Source organism: Colletotrichum fioriniae (assembly GCF_027942845.1).
Source record: "Colletotrichum fioriniae strain IMI 355084 chromosome Unknown scaffold_4, whole genome shotgun sequence".
NCBI classification, from domain to species: domain Eukaryota; kingdom Fungi; phylum Ascomycota; class Sordariomycetes; order Glomerellales; family Glomerellaceae; genus Colletotrichum; species Colletotrichum fioriniae.
Genome location: NW_027076840.1, coordinates 2,040,960 through 2,063,542, shown reverse-complemented (window position 1 = coordinate 2,063,542; position 22,583 = coordinate 2,040,960). Strand labels below are relative to the sequence as shown.

The 22,583-nt window shown below is 49.2% G+C and overlaps 5 protein-coding genes across 5 annotated transcripts; 3 read left to right on the top strand and 2 right to left on the bottom strand.

Annotated features, from left to right (window-relative positions):
* Positions 1–1,810: 1,810 nt before the first annotated feature.
* On the top strand, positions 1,811–2,638 carry N0V96_004397 (uncharacterized protein; the record flags this gene model as incomplete). The annotated part of the gene is made up of 1 exon (XM_053188464.1): positions 1,811–2,638. One exon carries the CDS (start codon positions 1,811–1,813, stop codon positions 2,636–2,638), a length of 828 nt encoding a protein of 275 aa, XP_053054426.1.
* A 3,479-nt stretch (positions 2,639–6,117) lies between these two features.
* Positions 6,118–6,801, top strand: N0V96_004396 (uncharacterized protein; the record flags this gene model as incomplete). Its single annotated transcript, XM_065757105.1, has 2 exons — positions 6,118–6,324; positions 6,379–6,801. The coding sequence occupies 2 exons, from the start codon at positions 6,118–6,120 to the stop codon at positions 6,799–6,801; spliced, it is 630 nt and encodes a 209-aa protein (XP_065614318.1).
* Positions 6,802–12,870: 6,069 nt separating this feature from the next.
* N0V96_004395 (uncharacterized protein) lies at positions 12,871–13,908 on the bottom strand (the record flags this gene model as incomplete). The annotated part of the gene is made up of 3 exons (XM_053188462.1): positions 12,871–13,323; positions 13,393–13,821; positions 13,879–13,908. The coding sequence occupies 3 exons, from the start codon at positions 13,906–13,908 to the stop codon at positions 12,871–12,873; spliced, it is 912 nt and encodes a 303-aa protein (XP_053054424.1).
* Positions 13,909–14,917: 1,009 nt separating this feature from the next.
* Positions 14,918–16,241, bottom strand: N0V96_004394 (uncharacterized protein; the record flags this gene model as incomplete). The annotated part of the gene is made up of 3 exons (XM_065757104.1): positions 14,918–15,671; positions 15,732–16,094; positions 16,237–16,241. The coding sequence occupies 3 exons, from the start codon at positions 16,239–16,241 to the stop codon at positions 14,918–14,920; spliced, it is 1,122 nt and encodes a 373-aa protein (XP_065614317.1).
* A 2,398-nt stretch (positions 16,242–18,639) lies between these two features.
* On the top strand, positions 18,640–21,525 carry N0V96_004393 (uncharacterized protein; the record flags this gene model as incomplete). Its single annotated transcript, XM_053188460.1, has 1 exon — positions 18,640–21,525. One exon carries the CDS (start codon positions 18,640–18,642, stop codon positions 21,523–21,525), a length of 2,886 nt encoding a protein of 961 aa, XP_053054422.1.
* Positions 21,526–22,583: the final 1,058 nt, after the last annotated feature.

The following is a 22,583-nucleotide window of genomic DNA, read 5'->3' as shown; positions in this document are numbered from 1 at the left end:
CTACCTCCATTATTCGCACTCTCCTGAACTAACCAAGATTCGTTGTTCGGAAAAGTTGCTAAATAGAAAAGAAGTGGAGGAATGAAAGTAGTCACAAGTACGCTTATGTTAGTGGCAATAGAAACGGAGGATGCATGAGCGGCAGATCATTTTCGCACCCGTTTGATCAATCTGGCGAAGCTAAGGCAGCATTCCCTACCATGGCGGAACTCGAAGGTTCAGTTTGGCGACTGAGCAGCCTCAGCACCATTTTCATCTGCGCTGATGAAAATGATGAGGGTTCCGTCATGTCGCCGACACTTTCGGTTTGCCTACTCTAGGGGCTGGCGCTGCGGCTTAGGAACGGAGCGAAAAGCGAATGATTGCCTGGATTTTCCTTCCGCCGCCATCTCTCTTGCACCAGGCACCATATTCCTATCGACGCATCAGCGTCCTCTCGTTTGTTAGCCTCAGTTCTGGTGTTGGGTAGGTCGCAGGCGCAATTGCTAGTTTGTTAAGTCTCGAAAGCACTCGGTAGATCATTTCGAGGTATCGGTCACGGTGTTCGTCGTCTGAAATGCAAGCCCAGCCGGCGTCACCTTTGATGCACGCTCTTTCTGCCCGAACGGTCTCTGGCCAGTTATCCACCGACGCGTCAACTATTAGTGCATGGTGTTGTGATTGACAGCGTCTCGAGGTCTGGAAAGCCTCCCACGATCAAATCAATAGTGAGAAAACCATCAACTGTGCTCTTTGTAGCAACAAAGATATGCAAGATGAGGCTGGGCTTGTTCACGGCCATACCAATCGAAGTAATTGAACAAATAATTCTAGACCACTAAAGCCTTTTAGGTGCTTGTGATGTTGAACCAGGGCATGGGGGCCACTGTAGACTGCTATGCTGTTAATCGCAACTGAGACCTCTGCAGCGTAGGCAGCTTATGAAAGTCAGCGCCCATCTTAGATGTAAAGAATGGGTAGTCAGTAGCGCACGGTAACATGCTGCCGTAGCCAGCAAGATGCCAGGCCTGAATGATCTCCCCGATACGTTGAGACACTAACCAAAAAAAAAAAAACGCCCCGCCGCAGCACATGCTAAGCCCTGCAGTCCTGGGCGATCGGCTGGCGGTGTTTACAAGGCAGACATGCATCTGCACCTCTGTGCCTGTAAAGGGCCTGTAAACGGGGAAAAGGAATGCCGCTAAATTACGTATCAAACAATCACACTATCGCAGCATCTAGCAATTGCTGTCGAACAGAATTATTTTGAGATAAAACGCCGAACTCTGAGAGTTTTGAAGGCAGACAAATGCGTGAGAATCGCAATTCCAGCTACATAGTCACATAGAGCACACGCATGTGTTATCCAGGCGGGCCAGGAAACAGGCTGGTAGCGATGTCTCAATTCTAGCGCCGCCGACCTCATTTTTGCAACAAATTCGGTGTTCCAGCGGGACCAATCAGCAGCGGCTGCCATTCTGACAAAAGTAGAGTGACATGAATTCTCTTCTTCAGGCTTAGTGCCTGGTAGCGCTCACTGCCTCCAGGGTATTTGCCAAACTGAGAATAGCCTCCATCTGTCAGTCACGACGTCACTGTCACCCAAATCTGCTATATATCAGTTGCCAAGTGACGCCGAGACGTCTCTCAGCTTCGCAATCACCTTGTTAAAACAGATTGAACGAGACCATCACCACTTCAAACTTTCTCAACGCTACCTAAGCCATAAACACATATAAATCTCACCCTCAGCAAAAACTCGTACAACTTATTTCATCCCATTAGAGCACGACAGTCGAAGCGTGCCGATCATTCACAAACCATCTCAATCATGAGTTCAATCTCATCTAAAAGCTCGGACTACGGTGACGCGCCTCCCGGTTACAAGGAAGCAGTCGATTCGGGAAGCTTCGTGTCACCAAGCGACAACGGCATAATCAGCCAACTTGACATCCAAGCCATTGGCTATGACACGAACCAGGCCCTCACGGGCAACGTATTGGAAGATATCCCTGTCTACCGTGTTGGCTCTGGCGAGCTAGAGTACACATCCATCCGGCTGAAGAAGAACTCCAACTCCTGCGCTCTGGTCCGCGGGCCCGACTCCAGCCAGACACCTCTAATATCAACGATTTACCGTTGGGGCCCCGGTCGTCGTCCCAGAATGAGGATTCTGGCCCCGGGAACAACTGCCACAGTGGAAGAGGCAATCAACTCGGACCATCTCGTCTGCGAGGTAGTCGAAGTCAAAAGCCGCAACATGATGTCGCGCACGCAGGAACTCAAGACATCGTTCGGCACCTTTGAGTGGCGCTACGGCGGGCGCGACGAGCGCAAGGAAGCATCACAGGCGTCCTCGCTCCTGGTTTTGGAACGCACCGACGACGCCGCCTCGACCTTGGCTGGTGATAATGGCAAGGTAGGCAAGCGCGGGGTTCCAGTCGCTCAGCTTGTGCGCAACAAGGAGCTTCGTACCCAAGGTACGAGTCGCTGGATGGGCGGCAACGGCGGGCGCTTGATCATGAACCTTGGAATGTGGGCGGATGACAAGAAAACGACCACCAAGGACGCCGAAGCTTTCATCGTCGCCAGCTGTATCCTCATGCTGAAACGAGAGGCTGACCGGTTCAAAGACAATACGATTGCCGCTGTAGTCTAAGCTAGATAAGATCGGGTGTGTGTAGACGATGAGACTATCTTCGAGGAGGCTTGTGAGCAGCGAATCGTGTTTTCTTTTCTTTTCTTTCTTTTTTTTTTATTTTTAAAAAAATAAGGCGTCAGGTGTGGAAGGAAGTACTCTACGCAGAGACTGCATTGATATTTTGTTAGTATCTGGCCTTTTTATGACACTTAGAAACATTAGACGGTTTAAATCCAACTTAAATCGAACATAGAATAAAGATGCTTTTGTTTGCAAATACAAATCTCATAATTGCAGGTCTTCATACGATGGACGTCGATGCACGTTACTCGTATCGGCTGCTTGTAGTAATTGATTGAATCGCAGAAGAACATGATTCTTCGATCAAGGTTACTTCATGGAACTTTTGACCATAAACGAATTGAGAACCATGCTTAGACCGTTTTCTGAAGTGTTTGTTCACGGCGTTACCGTGTTATTAGACACAGATCAGGTAAGTCACTATTGACTCCCAAGTCCAATGTAGCCCATCGAGTGCTGGATAACGTCAAGACGTTCCTTTCCACTTTTCTCCAACGCAGATACTATTTAGCACCTTTCATTGGGTACAGCACCTAGAAATACCCAAGCCTCAACATAGAGCAACTTGGATTAATGCGTGATTTGTGCTATCCCTCATGATCAGTGCGTATTTACAAGTTTGACGTTATCCAGCACTCGATAGGGAATTTATTTTGCTCGTAGGTACCTCAGTCGATGGAACACATTACTCAAGGTATAAGTACCATCCCCATGCCACAGCATTGCCAGCACTTTATTGTTTCCAGATGGACAAATTTGCTATAGATCGGTGTCCGCAACACTAGGTCAGCCAACTTCCAATCTCAGATGTGAGTCTCGAAGTCAGAATTGAAGCTTCAGATGGTATTCCACAAGACTAAACCAAGACAGCGAGCAATCATTTCCAATGCCTGTAAATATGCCTACTGCATCAATGTTCTTTTTAACTGGAATCGGCATCAGGTTTTCACCGGCCAGTACACCTCCCTGGGTATAGAGCATCCCGTCAATTTGCAGTCGCTGGTAATAGAGTTCGTGTAATCTATCGTCTATCTCGTTAAGAAGTTGACGGACAACCTCTGGAAGAGTGTGGTGGCATCTTTTGGCGAAACTTCCACTGCGAAACATAACTCTTGGACCGTGTCGTATGACCTTCTCATTGTTTGCTACCCTATCAAAGGCTCGAAGAACCTCAAATGCGAAGCCAAAGGCCTTACTTACCCGGTACACCTCCTTCAGCTTAATCTTCTCAAGAGCTGCGCTGACGTATACAACAGGACGATTTCATGTCTAGCTTGCGTTCTACCTCAAAACCTCTGTTGAGGGCACTAGAGCACTACAGATGGGAAGGGGCTCATCGTTCCTGAAACAAAGCGAACCCGAAGCAGAAATTGTTCGATGTCTTGCTTGAAAACACGAAGGCGTTGCGACCTGTCCTCGCGATATCATTCGAGCACCAAACGGGATTCGTTGCAGGCTTCCAGTAAGTTTCTCTGCTTTCACTTTGAGGTACCGGCAACTGGAATTCCCTGACTTTACTGAGTCGTATAGGTCTGCTGAAAAATTTGCGTCGACTTTGTCTGCGGTTTTCCAAATGACGCCCTTTCTGCAACAGGATGACCTGTTTTCTGGGCAGCAAAGAGCAACACAACCCAGTTACGCAGCGACCTTGGACCTCGCGGTCGCTCATGAGCAAGCTTGGCTACATGACGATGATACTGTTGGCGCTGTGCGCCTGATGCCATGTGTCATGACGGAATCAGAACGTTTTGGAGTGGAATCAGCTTCCACAGGGTGACATGGGGTCGAAACGGTACAAAGAGAACGGCAACTCAAAGTCTCAAACAAGATAGGAAGCTACTAAAGAAGATGCGCTTGGATAACTTGGATGTCAAGGATATGCATCGGTACAAGTCGACATTGATGGATCTGGGTGCGTGGCAGAGCTGAATATCTCATGGATCCGACGAACATACTGTGGGAGTACATGAAGCCGATCTCAGAAGTTCTGAAGCCCCAGTCAGCCCGCAAGTCCAGGACTGCATTAGATAAGAGGAACTTCATGAAATGATGCGAGATGATCTGAGCGAGATAGAGTCCTAGATTGAAGGCTAGCTTGTGTTGAAAGAGACTTCATTGCATACTCCGTCTTAATGGTTGATGTCGCCACATATTCCCCTGAATTACCATGAGCAGCTCCTGAAGAGGGTTTTGTGGATTGGTGGGGAAAGAGTTTGCAGGCTTTAGAAGATTAGCATGAGACCAAAGCACGAAGATAGCATATATGAAGACGAGCCCAGTCCCTCATGTAAGGAGCAGGGCAGTGCACGGATAGTCTAAAAAGTGATGACAACAACGTTTTCTTGAAGACTGGAACCAGTGAGGAGGATGATTGCCAAGTTTTCCAAAGAAGGAGCTCCAGGTCACTCAAGTTATGGTTCCAGTGGAAGGGTCAAGGGAAGCCAAGTGCGGATTCGAGCATAGCTGCGTCTAATTTGGAAGAGACTTGGCGTGAGAAGAGCAAGGGAGGTGTCGTATTCTCTGGGAATGACGGAATCTCACTGAAGTTCACAAGCATGGTGGAATCCTTATAGTCTGGTGGCTGTGTGTTGTCTGCTTAGAAGGATTGCCTCAGGTCACACAAGTTGAAACGTTCGAGAAACCTTATGATGTCAAGACCCTTCCAAAACACTCTCTCCTATCTGTCCATGGCAGTAACACAGAAAGTGCAGACCTAGCTTCCCGTAGACCTTGAAAGTCGGCGGTGTTGATCTTGTTTTTCCTGGTACCGTCGAAGTTGAAGGAGATGGCTTGGGAGGAGGTAATGATGCCCGACAAGGAAGTAGCCTTTGACTGGAGTAAGGTACATACAGAAGTAGTCGTCAAGACATCTTCCCTTTCAAAGATGCACAACAGAAGACTTCAAGAAACTGTTTCTAACTGTTTCCAAACCACAGGCAGCAGCCTTCTTAGGTTGGTTCGTTTTACTGTCAGACTATTTAACCTGCCCAATAGCCTGAAATTTGTCAAGCGAGACGTATTCGAACCTTATGCTACTACTACTACCAGTCAGTCTTCCAAATCCTGACGCATCACCATGGCTCCACTAAGCATTTCCGGTGAATCTTCGCGCAAAAGATCGGCTTCACCGCTGCCTAGCGATGAGAATAGCCGCTACAACTTACGCAGCAAGGCAAAGGTAGTCAAATTTGTTTTCGTTGTCGAACTTGAACTTATAAACGTCGTATGACTTGACTGACTTGTTCCCATTTACTTCTCAATTGATTTATCCCCGGCCACCGAATCAAAAGCTAACTTCCTCAAGAAAGCGAAAGTTGCCCAGAAGCTAGGTTTCTTGTAAATCTCCTCGTTGAAGGTGTAGAGTGGGCTGATGCTGACAGCAAAGTCATAGATCACTGCCAGCTGAGTTACGCAACATGGTCTATGATCTCACTCTTGTACAAAGACGAATCACCATCTACTGGGATCATCGCAACATGCGATTTCGACACAACCGTGACCAGCGTATCTCTGGTTCTCTCCTTCGCACCTGCAAGACAGTTCATGCCGATGCCAGAGCCCTGATGTACTCGACCACATTCGAGTTCGAGAACATGGATTACCTCGAAAAATGGCTGAATAAAGTCGGCCCGGGAGTTGTCAATATACGAAACATTAGACTGACACGCTCATTCCAGGCGTCCTTTGCTCAAAGTTACGGTGTTAATCTTCCGATGTGGAACCAGCGAGATTACAGAGCTACCACACGACGGGTTGCCAAGCTCCTCAGTGCCTGCCAACATCTCGAAAGTCTGGACTTGGGCTTCTTGTACACCACGGTGTACCAGACGGCGACCCTGATCGAGAACAAAGATAAACCTGCGTACTGGCAAAAGGAGGCACGACTTCTTGCCGAGATGGTGTTTAGCGATTTGTCCGTCCTGCTAAGAGCGGCCAAGGCTTCCGGCAAGACGCTGGATCAAGTGGCGAGCTTGCCTAAAATTCACCACAAGAACTTTGAATGTATTAGACACCATCCCTCCAATGTGGCGAATGGTCAGCCAAGTCGAGAGACAGCTTGTCACATGAAGTTATTGATTGCGAAGTACATCGGAAACTGATCACACCCCCGGAAGCCACCCCCGGAAGCCAAATAGCATAACCTCCTCGGCGTAGTTCATCTATAGCACAGCAACCGGATACTGAATGAGCACCAACGGCTCGAGATGTGTTTAGTCTATTGGAAGACGAGTGGCGTTCTAATAATTGGCTTGTCCTCGGTGATGGTCGGAGTTATACTCGACAAACGAGCAGATAATGGCGTCACAGGCGAGATTGATTGTGGTGAAGTTTGATAGCAAAAAACATGGCATATGCTTGGGCAGCAGATGAAAGACTGATAGCGGATAAGGATGATAGTTCAAGGTCAAAAGTAGCACAAGGTAGCTATTAATCCTTGTTACCTGCATTAGTTGTGAATAGAAAGAACTGCAATCCATAATCTGAACGTGGCTTTGCTCGTCAGCATTGCTGAGAATCTGGCTTGTCATGTTGACCCCGCTCGCGCGTTCTTAGGACAGCAGATGATCCCGCCATGCGTAGTAGTGATCAGTGATGTTTCTAGGTTTCTGAGAAGGGGGGGGGGAGGGGGGATCAGACGGAAAAGAGAGAGTTCGGGCAAAGAAAGATTATGATGTCTCTCATTGAAGGAGAGGACGACTTTTGACATCATGGTGAGCAGCGTTGGCTTTGGGAGAGGTAAGAGTGAGATTGGACTTGTTGCGCTAAAGACGGCCCATATTCGAAATATTGGGCCTAAGAGACAAAAGATGGTCTTTTGATTTCTTTTCCTGAAGTTACTAAGATATTTCAATTCACTAGGTTCGTTTATTAAAAAACTTCTCTTCAACGGATTGTTCTTAGGACTTCAGAGGGGTTTAGGTAAAAAGAGGTAGGCATCCTTTGGCGCAAGCTTGGCCATGCCTTCCACCTGGAAACATACAATCACTCATCAATTTACTCCAAGTCGGATGTTGCGCATGTATTAATGTAGGGGACCCATCGAGCCACAGATAATTAAATAGAGCATGGGAGGGCCTATTATCACGGACCGAGTGTGCCATCATGATCAGACTCGGCACTCCGACGTGACGCTTGAAATCAAACAAATCCGCATGTATCATGGTCTGTTGAAACAATTCCGTGGCGAAAGGCGTAGCCGTCTGGCGCATTGGCCAGTAATTTTGGCAGGAATTAAGGAATGGTCTCAATAGTATGTAATGACTAGCCAGAGGATTAGGATCTAGTGTCTAAAATTGGCATGGTGATAACAAGGAAGAACTTGGTTCGACGTCAAACAAAACATCATACCTCAACACTGGCCACCGATCCTAGCCTAAGCCTCCGGGCAATCTGTAACTGTTTGCGATTTACAGCATACCCAATTCACGTCTCGCGCAAAGAGTCAGAACGTGTTACTTGAATGCTTATACGAATTTATAGGGTATCAAAATGGAGCTTCTGCTTCTAAATTACAAAGATTTGTGTGGCCAAATGATCTCACTTTGTGAGAGTTGTCGGTGCCTCTGAAAGATGCCTGGTATCTCGTGATATCTGGCAGGTCGACTTCGGCTCGCTAGCGGGACACTGAGGTATAGGGCATAGGCCGCAGTATCGCCTTGCTTGTGTCGATATCGATTATGCCAGCTCTTCGTTTTTCATGCCTGTGTGGCAAGTGTCGCTGGTGTCCTGCACCGTGGTTTCATGTGGGTATTAGTTAAGGAGCGTTGGACTTGATATTTCCGCTGTCTATTTTTCGGCGTCCGCGGTCTTTCGTGATATTTGTGGCGGGTGCGTTGGCACTACAACATAGAGTTACGTACATTAGCTTTCGCTGTTCACTAGCTGGTCCCTCACATAGCAACTTAGACTTACTTTTCGAGTAGCGTTCAGTTGTTCACCGGTGGTTGATCCAGTAAATGAACCCTCCCACACCAAATATACATGTACCAGCTGTGCACAAAAGTCAGTTAAAGTTTTAATTCCATCCCATGCAGCGCTGGTGTAAGTCTACTTACCCACTGCCAGTGTCTCTAGTACAGTGTGGTCGACGCTCCTTTTCATAATCTCGTGTCCAACTTCCATCATCCCCTCCTGGATGAGTCGCGTATCGAGAACAGGCATGTTGATTAAGTGGGTAGATAAAGAACCACGATTGCGATGGACCAACGAAAGAAGGTAGATGCGTGCAACTAATTAGAAAAGACGGACATGCGCAACGATCGCCGGGATCAAGAAACTGAACGAGTCTTTCTTTTGCGGACGAACTAAAACAAAGTTGTGGTGCTGGGTGCCCATATATCATCAAAATCTAGGTCTCTCCGATCGCGTCGGTCCCGCATCACAACCATGCCGGTGCGACGGGGGAGGGCCGGGGTTCGTGGGATAATCACCAGATAATGCCAAGAGATTCGAAGCGCCAACCTGGGTCTGTATGGTCATTCCCACACACGCGGGCTTGGGAATGGGCTCATGTCATCTCATTTCGGTTTCAAAAGGGGGTGCAGCAAATGCGAGAGGATTGCGTTATCACGGTCAGAGGAGATGGTCCCATTGACTAAAGGTAGTTTCGGGGCCGCCCTTGAACTGGGCTGGTACCGGGCCTAGGGGTCGCATTCTCGTCGACGAACCCCACCAACTCATCTGTCACCTGGGGTTTGTGGATTTTTCCAACCTTGATTTACGGATCTGCGAACCATTGCCGATGATAACTGGACATTTGATTTAACTATTCTACATCAACGCGCTATCACCTGCACGTCCAAGAACCAGAGCCCGTTCAGCCAACGACTCTCTTCTCATTCACCTTCCACCACAGCATCTCCGTTCCCTATTCGGGTTTTGCCAACAGCACAGCCTCACACCATTGTCCTGCGACTTTATCGTGATGTGAAGCCCAAGTGAGTCCATTCTGAGGCGAGAACACTGTGGCCCCCCACCGTTTCAGCCTCCTGAAACAAGGAGGATCTACGGAGAGTTGCGTGAACCCCTGCCCAACTGAATGCCGCGTCGGCTCATCTACCCTCTCCGTCCGCCGGCCGGAGCATTTCATTACATTAGACGGCGAGGAGTTCTTCGTCGTCCAATGTCAGGGACCAATCCAGCGATCACGTTCCTCGGTTGTAATCTTGCAGGCAAGTGGAAACGAGCGCTGCTTCAGCCGCATCATATTACTAGACAGTAGACACCACTTGCTCAACTTCGTCGTATTGAAATTTCCGAGTCCGACAGACTCGAATGCCCAAACGCCCAATTGCCCATAACTGGCTCATTGCAATAAAGTTTTTACCTTTTGTAACGCTGGTAGCCAAGCTACAAACCTCACTTGGCAGCCGTGGCTCCCCTGATGTGACAAGCCGCGACGTCTTGGCCAAGCTCTTGGCCTCGTGTCTTCCAGCGCTGCCACGTCGGCACTTACGTGATTTGAGACGACCCAAGAACCATCGGCCGCAGAAATATTCATTGGCGTCTTCTCCAGTCAGAAGTTACCATGGTTTTTCGAAGCATCAGTTCGGCTTTCGAAGATTATCGATCAGGCTCTCGGTAATGGTCTTGTCAAGCACCGATTTCCATAAAGTCTCGCACTCAGCCACTCAACCCTGCCCCCCTCCCCCCTTCTTCAGATCCAAACTAATGCAGGGCTCGGATACTAGCGTCATTTTGACGCGAAGGTATATGAGAAGAATACTACCTTTTTGACTGGTTCAGTGGCCGGGTGATGCAAAGAATACTTCCCCATTTCTCATCAACGTGCTTCATCCTTTAAAGGCCCGCATAGCAAGATACGTCTGTCGAATTCCAACTACTAATCTTGCCATGTATCGTCGAAACTCCGATTACGCCTAGCCTCCATCGATGTCTTCTGGAACCGGTTTGCTATCTGATACTTCAAAGCACGTCTCCCGGCTCAATTCCATAACAGCAGAGTTCGTCAAGCTAATTGTTTTAATCGAAACCATGCTGAGGCTTCAAGTTTGTGGCAAGAATACACCAGGAAGAAGCAAGCTATCGTTGTTCAATTCTCTTCTCGTAGGCTTATCACCATGAGGTTTCAAGGCTAAGGTTTGAGATGGATTCTTCGGCAACTTATCATCTAGTACCCACAGAGTAAACACCAATGCCTAGATTGCCGCAAAAGCGACGCAATTCAGCCTTATACGCACTTAAATCACCCAGCAGACTGCAAAACTTAAGCCCTCATTCGATTGCGAAACCAGTTTTCCCTAGATGGGTATAGTAGCTTCATCTCGAGGTTGTTAAGAAGCCGGTCCAATACGTAGGCTCATGTCGAGAGTCACACCGCTGATCAATGCAGGCTCCAACGCTTCAAAACGGCTGCTTTCATGATTTTGCTTGGATCTAAGTTCGGGTCATATTTGCGGGAAGCTTTGCAGACGCCATAGGGAACTAGAACTCGTCTCAACTCAGCCAGGTGTGTAAAGTTCGGTGTGGGTATGGTGTTGAAGTGGCATTGTTACTTTAAGGTCTGATAATATCCGGAGTCAATTACTTTTACATGTATTGACCAACGTACCTTCCATCGACATGAATACATACAAATCATAAGCATTAAGCCAGGCTTTTGCTGTTGCAAGGTTCGATCCAAGCGCACCCGCGGCAGATTGCAATCCGTGGCTATTTCACGTCCTATCCAAGGGGCTTTTCTCACAAAACCTTTCCACAGAAGAACAGTCTCTCGTCTGCGGGTATACTGGAGGAGCGGTGAACACCTACATAGAAGATTCTTTAGCATTGCGAGTTACCTTTCTTGCTGGCTAGTTGAGCCTCGATCTTCCGAAGAATCTTGAACGCCACCAGAATGATACTACATCCCTTGACGAGCCATCTCTAGCCAATAATCTCAATCTTGATCAATCGCAGTATGCAGATCACAGTATTCAGGCCTGTTGACTCTGGTTCCTCGTGCACTATAATCTATCTAGGGGATAGATGCCTGATGGACTTACCACGAATAACTGAGATAGTAACTCCGGAGCCTCCTGTGCGTTAATCAAGGGCAATGCCGCTAGCGCGGCCTGAATCACTTGTTTATCAGCCCATGTCTTTGATTTATATCCAGTCACGATGTTCATCGAATGTCTCGGGCTCCTAGTTCGTGAGGCAGGCGCCAAGGACTTCTCTATACGTTTCCACATGTCCATGTCAAACCAGGCCTTTGTTGACGGTTGACAAGTTTCTTCACTTAGTTGAGATGTTTCAGAGTCAAATTCCATAGGCTGACAACCGGATGACCTGCACGAAATGCAGGCTCTAGGTGAAATGACTGGAGTTTGTGCGTGAGATCTTGTGATCTCCAAGTTGAGACAATCACATAATACTAGCAGGCCAGAACATCAGTTTTAGCGAAAGTTACCTACCTCTTATACTCTATTAGCCTGTACGAACCGTGGGAGAAAGTCATATTACACATGAGGTTTGTCATAGGATCAAGTAAGAGAAGCATGGATATAACTTGCCAACACTACTGCGGATTCGATATTAAGCCGGGTGAGCCGGAAACAGATTTTGGACGATTCGAACTATAGTACAGCAGAGATTGCCGGCGGCTCAAGCGAGAAATATTGAGTATTCAAAGCATCGAATATATCACCGAGTGGGATATGTCAAGCCTGAGTGACGTAACACCTACCCACGGGGAGGTAAGCCAACCAGAAAAACACTATCCGTGACGTAGAGAGAAGCTGATGGTGGGGTTGTACATGTCTTGGTTCAGGTCAGGGAAAGCTCTTGAGGAGTTCCACGTTGTTCTGTCTGTACTCATCATTGAAGCCTCATCGCAAGCCCTTGCTCAAGAGACCAGTACTAAATGCTCCCGCCGTCTTCCCTCGGAGTAAAAACCCGACAAGACGCATAGCTGAACTTGGAAGACTTTGAGACTCTGCACGGTAATTGAACAGACTGGATACAGATTGTGAATAGAACGAAGAATGAAAAGTACGGGACTGTATGTCAACCTGAGAGTTGATTGGCGCTAGAAAACACAGTCGTGCAAAAACAAGTTGAACTTATAGAATACGCCGGGTTGAATATATTGAAGACATCTATGGAATAAAAGTTTTGAATATAGATAGACTTTGCTCATTTTACTCGAGATTGCCATCCGGCTTTTCCTATGTACTGTGCTCCTTGATGTATCCTCTAACGACCTCCCGCAAGTCACTTTGCGGAAGTTCCAGAACCTTGTTTGACTTGTCTTCCTCCTTGATAGTGTGACCAGGTACGTCGCCAAACCAGTACTTTTGCAAAAACTCCTCAAAGGGGAAGCGTCCCCCAGCCTTGAGCTTCTCCTTACCCTCCTTCTCTGCCTCATCGGCGGTCTTATGCTCGACTGTGAACTTTGACCCCGTCTCCTCTTCAAACAGCTTGTGGAGCTGGTTCTGTGTGACTTCGAATTCGACAATGTTGATATACTTGTTGGCGGTTTCGGCGGGGTGTTGTAGTACTGCGACAATGCCCTCAGCAAGGAAAGCAAGCGATGTCGTCGAGACCTTTTGGTTTCCAGAGTCGAAGATTGTGATGCTCTTGTTCTCGAGTGAGATACCGTAGATTCCTCGTGTAATGCTCTGTTAGGAAGCGGTTAGTTACACTTTCAGATGTTCAGACAAGTTGAACCGTCGATGGCGAGGACTTACCCAGTCGAAGAAAAGACTCGTTCCAATACCAGTCCAGGTGAAGCTCGGGTTAGCCTCCGCCTTCTTGATCAAATAGTCGACAGCAGCCGTCTTGGACTTGAGCCAGTCGCCAAGGATCTCGCCCTCCAAGGTGCGCGTGTTGAGTCCATACTCGGATGGGATGAAGCGCTTCACGCCAGCAGCAATCGCCGCATCGATGAGCGGGTCTTGTGAGCCGGGAACGATGACGGCCACGGTAGAGATGGCAGAGATAACGGCATCTTGACCGGCGAAGGCGGCCGTGAGGGATTCGACAGACGAGAGGTCTGCTTTGCGGACGGCGACACCAGATGGAAATGTGGCTGTGGAAGCTTCGCGGGAGATAGCCGTTACTTCAAATCCCTTTTGCAGGAGGGCTTTGACGACTCGCAGGCCAACGAGGCCGGATGCCTAAATTCAGTTGTGAGCTTCGGTCTGTTGTCGCAGTGTTGTCAAATCATTACTTACACCAACGACGGCAACTGTCTTGATGGACATTTTGAATTGTATCTGATATTGATCGACGAATAAAGCGTAACAAAACCCGAAAGAGCGAAGAATTCGCATGCAAGGCACCAGATCTAGCTATTTATACGTGAAGATAGAGCCTACAAACAAGGGGAGTTCTGCCCCTCCAACCCCTCCATCCCCGTCATGAATTCTAAGGTTTGCGCCATCTAGCATGCCGGTTCTGGCTCCGCGGAGTGCAACCCTACGCGGGGGCTCTATATTCAAGCTTCTCCGAATACAAAAAATAGTGACAACTTTCGCAGCGATACCCACGCAGCTGCCCTTGCATCATTTCAGATCGACAATATGCCGCTGATGGCCCTGGTAAAGCCTGGTAAGGTGGCATGAGACCCCATATAGTCCTTGTCTATGGGTCGAAGCCCGGGTGTCCTTGCCGGGTAGCAATGGCGAGTCAGGGCACCCGGCTCCCACTTTGTGCAACCTGTTATCTACACTAGACGGCTCCCACTCATCACTTTCCACCTTCCATAAGTTTAGTGAAGAGTAGGGTTTTGAATAACTTGGCACACACTTGCGTAGCCCTCGGTTTCTCCATGCGGTTCCTTCGCCATCGGGAATGGCCGTCTGCGGTACCTGGCGGCGGCACCGTGACAGGGAGGAAGTTTCCGACATTCCGTACGCGGACATGCTTGAAGATAAACTGCCGCAACTGCAAGCCGGACATGGGTCACGGCTGCGGCTCGGAAAGAGATTTAGCTCCGTGCAGTCCATTGCTACTGTGACGTATTAGCTGGCGGTCATACGGCTGGCCTATCTCGCGAGGTTTTTCGTCTCTTCAACCTGACAGCTTCGAGAACAGGGCTCGACTGGGTTTGAGCCACCTTCATCAAAAAGTGGCAATGCTGTCGTCTAAGAAAAATCCCATGCAGACCGAATCGCATTACTTATAGATCAGATATGGGAAATGAGTGCTGATATCTAAATGCAATTTTTTGCGTGTAACTAATAATATGTACAACATAGCCAAGAAGGCATCTCAAACCGCCTTATTCAGCTTCCAGCCACCAGCAAACCCGCGCGCGATGCAAATCGTGACACCACTAGCCGCAAGGCAGCATCCCGACCAGATCCAACCGCTCAAATACCCATGTGACCTGGACAGCGCGCCAGCAATGGGCGATCCGAACAGCAGTGCCACCGACATGACAGTAAATGCCATACCAAACCTGGTGCCCATGTAACTCTTGTCAGCTGTAAGCTTGACGAATGTAGTCGGCTGCAAGCCAAAGAAGGTTCCGCTGAAGAAGCCGTACACCACAGTGACGGCAATGAGCGAAGCCTGGCTGTTCGTCGCCGCGAAACAGAAGGCGGCAATTGACATAACGAATACGGCGCTAGCAATCATGTTCATGATGCCAATATAGGGCGCGAAGAAGTTGGGGATGATGCGCCCAACGATGGAGGCGCCGTTGAGCATCGAGAGAAGATAGAGCGCGACGTTCTCGCTAGCCATGTGGTTTTCGAGGGCGTAGCTCTGCACGTAGACGTACGGTGTGTACATGCCCAGGAAGAGCAGACAGCAGGCGCCGAGGAAGAGGAGAAACGGAAGGTCGCGGAAGACGGACTTGTCGACGAGCGGGCGCCGCTTGAGGGGGATCTTGAGCTTCGATGTCTTGATGACGAGGTTGGCTACGCCGAGCGTCACAAGCGCAATGAGCGCGAAGACAAGGACTGTCCGTCGGAAGCCGATCTTGGGCTGGATTGCTCGGAACATTGCTGGGAGGACAAGACTGCGCATGATGTTAGTCGATTCTAGGTTTCAGCCTCTCGCTCGTCGAACCGCCACTTACCCGCCAACACCGCTACCGTTTGCCGCGATGCCATTGGCAAGCGCCAGCCTAGTCGAGAACCATTGCGATGGGAGCGCAACGCCTAGTGTGGACAGACATCCCGTTCCAAGACCGATGATGAGGCCTTGACAGAGGAGGAATTGCCATAGGTTCTGGCAGAACGCTTGGAGAATGAGCCCGACCAGCACCAGGATAGATCCTACCACGAGCAGGTATCGTGAATAGCCCAGGTCGTAGATTGGGCCAATGATAAAACCCAAAAAGACCATAAGAAAGTTCTGTAGAGAACCAATTGTCGAGATCTCAAAGGCAGTATTATTCTTCAGGAGATCGGACTGGTAGTAGGCCTGGAAGGCGCCGAAGCTCGAGATGAGACCTGAAATCGTACCCGGTCAGCGAACCACATTCCAAGAGGAGGTTGTCCCACGTTGGCGTTGCCGCTGCAACAACATCTCACGATGGTTGCATCGCACAAAACGCAAGCCTGAAGATCGATCTTACTTACCCCATGTGTTAAAGTAGATGAAGAAAGACCCAAGGATGTGGAGCCATGCTTGCAAACCGCCGTCAGGAGGTCCAGCAGGGGTCGTTGTTGACTTCTCTGCAGTGGGTGATGCTTGAGACGATGATGTCGGAGGGCTGTCGTTACTGCTTGTGTTGTCTGTTGCGATGACGGAGGTATCTATCGCGGCCTCGCGTGTGCTGGCGTCCTTCTCCTGGTTCCTTGGACTCTCATTCGAGGTTGAAGCCATTATCGACTAAGCAAATCATCTGGACCCAAATCCGTCCTATGTTAGCGGCTCAGGGCGGGATGCCAATGTCTATCCCGGCTTCAAAAGATCTGAAAAACAACGATAGCCGCCTTATCAGTGCGCCAATGCGACAAAAGTAGAGAACGAAAGAAAGTTTAAGTGATGAAAGGGGGTGTGCGAGTTAGCATCAATTGGACAATGCAGGGTCTCAGTCGAGAAACGCGGTTCGGCAGTAGGCAAAATACTCCCGAGCCACGTCTTCTTACGCCCATCTAAGCAAAAGATTGCGTTGTCAAAGGCCCCTTTTTTTCATGGGTTGTGGGGAAACTTTTTGCCTTGGAATTTTTTTCTTCTCATTCAATCGACTGACTGATGAGATGAGCCGATGGTCTTCTATTGATTCAACCCACTTCCCTGTTCTCAATGCAACCCTTTATTGTTGATGTGATCGGGTCCCCCGACAGTACCCGCTCCGCACCGCGGCACCTGCAGGAGATCGCATCTACTTTAGATGTGGCCTGGCGCCTCGGCATGGCATCGGAATAGAACCGTCTTTAAATCCGCCTCGGGAAGGAAAAGTCCCAGCAACCAGCTCCCTAAGTGCCGGGCTCTACCGAACTTGCACTCGGTAGTGATTGCAGTATCGCAGGACATGGCACCTATGAGACTCAATTCACTCCTCTTCTCTCTTGTCAAAAAGATGGCCAAAAACAACAAGATCGTGCTGGCGAAAGCGAGACCTCGGCCGGTGCCCGGGAAGGATCATCAGAGGTGCGGAATCCAAACCGGCGACAGCGCCAGTTTAGGCAGGCTAGCCCACTGATCTGCCGCGCGCGTCGGGTCGCCACTGGGGCAGAGTCCAGGGTTATGCTGGCCAGAATGCAACAGGCTTGACAACCTGCCAAAATGGGCTGACAACCCATCCAGAGATCCAGCTGGATAGTTTTGCCCATTTCGGGTCAGAAACTGGGGCCGGATCTGACCATGTTTCGGCCGTTCTCCATCGACCATTGGTCGTGCGTTTTCGGCACTGGCCGTTGACTGCTCGATGTCGTAGTAACCAAATTGGGATGGTATTGAGGCAATGACGTACGGTCACCACTAATCGTCGTGTTGTTTAGGTTCAAAATAACCATGGTCGCCGTAGAAGCTGGGCTGAACGCATAGAATTTTGGAAGTGCTCTGCTCAGCCCTGCATGAGGGTCATTTCCATCGAATTTGGTCTAACAATAGGACCAGTCAACCAAAATATCGGAGGAAAGGTCAATAGGGGAAGAGGGACCAGGATGTCTATTACAAGATCGCGACGACCTAGAGGGTTAAGAAGGGCGAGCACTCCACGCATGCATTTTCAAAACTCCGATACTGTGCACTAACAAAACAACATTGAACTGACAACAATATCTGACGATTAAAATGATTATCTATCATCATATCTGAAGTTGCCACAATGCAATCGCACTGTCAGGCTTGCTGAGAACTCATTTTTGGGGGCGCTACACGTGGGATGCAGGGAGAGTTTTAAAGCTTGAAGAAGACTGACTGAAATGGATTCGGTCTAAAGTCGTTAGCCTCCAATATCCATCGCAATTGAGATGATGGGCGTAAAGCGACCTGTTGTCTTATCTCGTCGAGAAGCTTCTAGAATTCTCAACTTCCTGGTGCTTACGCCCTAAGCTTGATCTGGACCCTTGATCAACTACACTCCTCTTGGCGACAAGGTTACGTGACCCGGAATTCCTCCCGTTGCTGCTAAGAAAGAATGTTCCAGTGAAAAGAAAAGAATTCACAGTCTTTGGTTGGACGCCCTCAAGAGTCCATGCATATCAGTTGCTGGGTTAGCAATCTTCTTCAAGTTGAGATGACAGTGAAAGGGCGTTGCTTAAGCAGGCACCAGCGTCTCACAACTTCTGTAGGCTTCTCCAGCCGCTTGGTTCACTCTAGGTGCGGAGAACATGGATCATTGTGATTATCATTCGACACATGTTTGGGGAAAACATCTGGCAAGTGGAATCAATAGGCCTTGGGACGATTGACGTTTTGACATAAGTAGGCGGGCTTACCATAGAATTCAGAAAGTGAGGGAAAGCTGAAGTACGATCGTTTAGCAAAAACACAGCCTTTCCAGCCTTCATAAGCTCCAGAATTATTCTACAATGTCTTCAACATCAGTCTTATCGAAGACACTTCATTCCATCACTGGTACCAAAATTCGCGAGTTAGAGAAGCAACGAACTCAGTACGAGAGCCGCAAGACTAAAATCCTCCAAGAGGCCGATGAGAACACCGATCAGGGCGATCGTATCAGCTGTTTGCTCCGTGGAGTCAAGGAGCTCTACTCAAAAGGACGCGACGGCGATCCCGGCGTCGACAATATCGATAACTTGCTGGCCCAGTCCAAATATGACACATCCGTGCCTCCCTCGATGTTGCAGTTGTCTGAGGACCTCTTAAGGTCTAAGCTTGACGTACAAAGCCATAAGCTCAGTATGGCTCACCTTTACTCACGACTTGTCACCGAGTGGATCAATCCTGGAAATCCCATGGAGGATTCCGACGCCGCCGAGTTATCTAAGGAAGATTCCTCTTTTGCGGTCATCGACCAGCAAGAAGAGCGTCTTCAGAACCTCCGTGACCAGTTCGAGAAGGTGGTTTTCACACCATTGGAAACCGACGAAGCGGAACTCAACGCCTACCTGGCTAGTCTCTTCAAGACGAGAGAGAGCGAAAGGGCGCTCGAGGATGTGCGGCAACAGATCACGCAAGCGAGTGAGGACTTCCTCAAGAGACGGAACCCGTTTAACACGACCATGCTGAAGATGTGCATTGCCAGCCTCCTCCAGCAGGATCTTTTAAGCGATGAGAAACAGGCGATCTTGCGTGAGTTCGAGTCCAACGATGTCGTTCTACGGGAGATCGCCGACGTCCTCAATACGCGATTCGTCGATTTTGAGAACTGGGAATGGGACGCCGGCGAGGAGGGGGTATCATACGTTCCACGCCAGCAAGCCAACGGCAAGTACCGCATCTGGATGGACGAAGATGTACTTCAGGCCATCTTCATTCACTGGATCGGCATCAACAGCTGTGTTAGCTTGAAGCGGACCCTGACGGGCCTCGTTTCTCTGGACGGAACCGACCAAGTCTGGAGGTGGCACGCCGAGCCACCCATGACTGACAGGCAGATCCAGCGGCGCGCGTATTATCTCAGAGAACATCCCACATTGATCTTTGGTGAACCCTCGCATCCAGCAACGACGAGATGGCCTAGGGGAGGTATCAGAGGGCGCGGAAGAGGTGGGAGGGGAGCCTCCTTCCGAAGTTCCCAACCACGGCCTTCCATTTCAGGTGATACGGTTGCAGGCTTTCGCAGAAAGAACTTCATTGATTACTTTTGCCTCGCAGCCCTGCCAAGCCAAGTCAATACGCTCAACGAGGAGATGTACGACGATGGAAAAATGTTAGAAGACGATGGCGATGACGATGACGATGACGATGCTTCTTCGTCTGAATGGGTAAAAGCCAAGAAACCAGCCCTAAACATCAAGCAGTTTCTTCTGCGCACGCTGGCAACTGAGACAATGCTTCATCAAGCGCTTGATGGCACAGCTGCCGTGGTGCAGTCTGATCTCAAGTGGTTCGGGGCTGGCCTGTCTCACACTTCAATCTTTGCAATTCTCCGCTTCTTTGGGTTCCCGGAGAACATGATAGCGTTCTATCGGAAGGTTCTAGAGACGCCGGTGAATCTGTGTCCGTCTTCCGAGTCAGAGTCGTCATCAAATGAGCCGCGCATCAGGCGCAGGGGTATGCCGATGAGTCGATCGCCAGCGAAACTCATCGGCGAGTTGGTGTTGTTTGTGATGGACTTTGCCGTTAACCAAGAGACGGGGCTACAACTATACCGCCTGCATGACGACCTCTGGGTTGCCGGTAACCCTGCGGATACTGCTAGGGCATGGGCTACCATGCAGCACTTCGCCAAGCTCATGGGTTTGGAGTTTAACATGAAGAAGACTGGCTCGGTGTACTTGACCAACGAAGGAGTTCCTCAAGATGAAGCCCTTGATAAGCAATTGCCCAAGGGTCCTGTCAGTATCGGCCACCTCGTGCTCGATCCTAAGACTGGAAAGTGGACCATCGACCAGGCGAACGTCACAGAGCATGTGAAGCAGCTCCAGAAACAACTTGCCGAGTGTCGCAGCATTCTCGACTGGGTACGCACATGGAACAGCTGCATCGGGCGCTTTTTTGGTCAGGCGTTTGGGGAGCCGGCTTATTGCTTGGGCAAGGAGCACGTCGAGAGCGTCCTACGAACCTACCAGAAGATGCAGCACGATGTTTTTGCGACATATTCTACTGACAATGGCAGCAAGCCGATTGCCGGCGCAGCGAACAGCCAGCTTAGCGCAGTTCACTACATCAAGTCCAAGATTGAGCAGCGTTTTGGTGTCTCGGATGTGTCGGACGCCTTCATCTTCTTTCCGGACCAACTAGGTGGTTTAGGACTCCAGAACCAGTTCATACCATTTCTCAAGGTCCAGAAACACCTATGTGGGACAGGAGTCTCACCAGAGGAAATGGTTGAGAGCTTTTTTGACCGAGAACGAAAGGACTACGAGGATAAGAGGATGACATTCGAGTCGGCCAAGGCCACCGAGACGCGCGAGCTAGGAGACGATATTCTGGGTCGATTCGACGCGCAAAACCTTGGCCCAGAGGACTTGGAGACGTTCTTCTCCTACGAGGAATTCACTGAAAATAGAAGTACCACAAGCACCCACTTGAAAGACCTCTACGAGCGTGTTCAGGGGACACCAAGCGTGCTAGGCCCCAAGGCTGACCGGCAAGTCTATCAGGCGTTGGAGGACTTGCCTATCCAATCGGCCAATTTGCGATCTGGGCTGCGATGGGTGGTCCAGATGTATCATCGGGAAGCAAAAGATCGTTTTGATGGTCTTAGGCTCATTGAGGAGCGATTCTTGCCGCTGGGCGTCATTGACATGATGAGGCAGAAGACCGTTAGATGGGGTTTGGCCCTTTAGCATACCATACACAGAAGTAGGAAATGAAGCATGAATGGTGCAAAATCCTTGTTGAGGTATGCTGTGAAGTGCATCGCGCGCATCATTCTTTCTTGACTGCTGCTCTCACGATTATTTGAAGCAACCTACTATATTTGCCAATGTCTTCGCCCTTGACCTCGCTATCGACTATCAGTTGACTAATGAGTTTGTGCCTTTCGCTTTCGGCTATTGTCAGTAGTGAATATGGGATTATGTGGCCCCAAACAACACTAAGCCCACATACGACCATTGGACGACGAAACCGCATGAGAATGCAGTGATTCAGGGACCTTACTGAACTTGTATATAAGTCACCAGCTATTCTCCAACGAAGAGTTGGACTCCTCATTCTATATAACTACTCAGGTTGAGCAAATCCCACTATATCACTCAAACAAAGTAGGTACAAATACTTTTCCAAACGCAGAAAGACGCAATCATCAAGAACAAGAACAAGAACCGATTTCGGTCAAGTCAGAACATTCACCCACACTTGAGCCAAGCAATACCAAGACACAAGATCATGTGCAAGCCAACGCACATCAGAACTCCATACATGGACGGGTCATTGCTTCTTGCTGTAGAGGACCGGCATCAGCGACGGCGCCTACGCGTTGGAAGGCTCAGCAATATTCGCCCACTTATGTCAGCTTAAGAGTCTCAAATATCCCAAACAAAAGTGCTGTTTAGGGGGGTGCAAAGATGGAGAATCGGGTAGTAGCGGACTCTTCGAACTCAGATGCTAGCGATGTCTCCAGGTTGGAATAATCAATAAGGAAATTGAGTCTTTTCAGGTTGCGTCTCTCCAATTTGGAACCGGCATCCCCTGTACAATCATATGATTCTCAACTTCTTGAAGAAACTCGAGGCTGGGCGGCAACTTGCTGACTCTAGATCATGTCAGTGACATTGCGGGGTGTATCATAGATGCATTTCATCAAAACCGGTGAATAGCATGGGTTCCATCACGTGCTCGAATCGTTCAGACTAGGAAACTTGACATATAGGAATATTGAAATCTATGCAGTCTAGGAGTC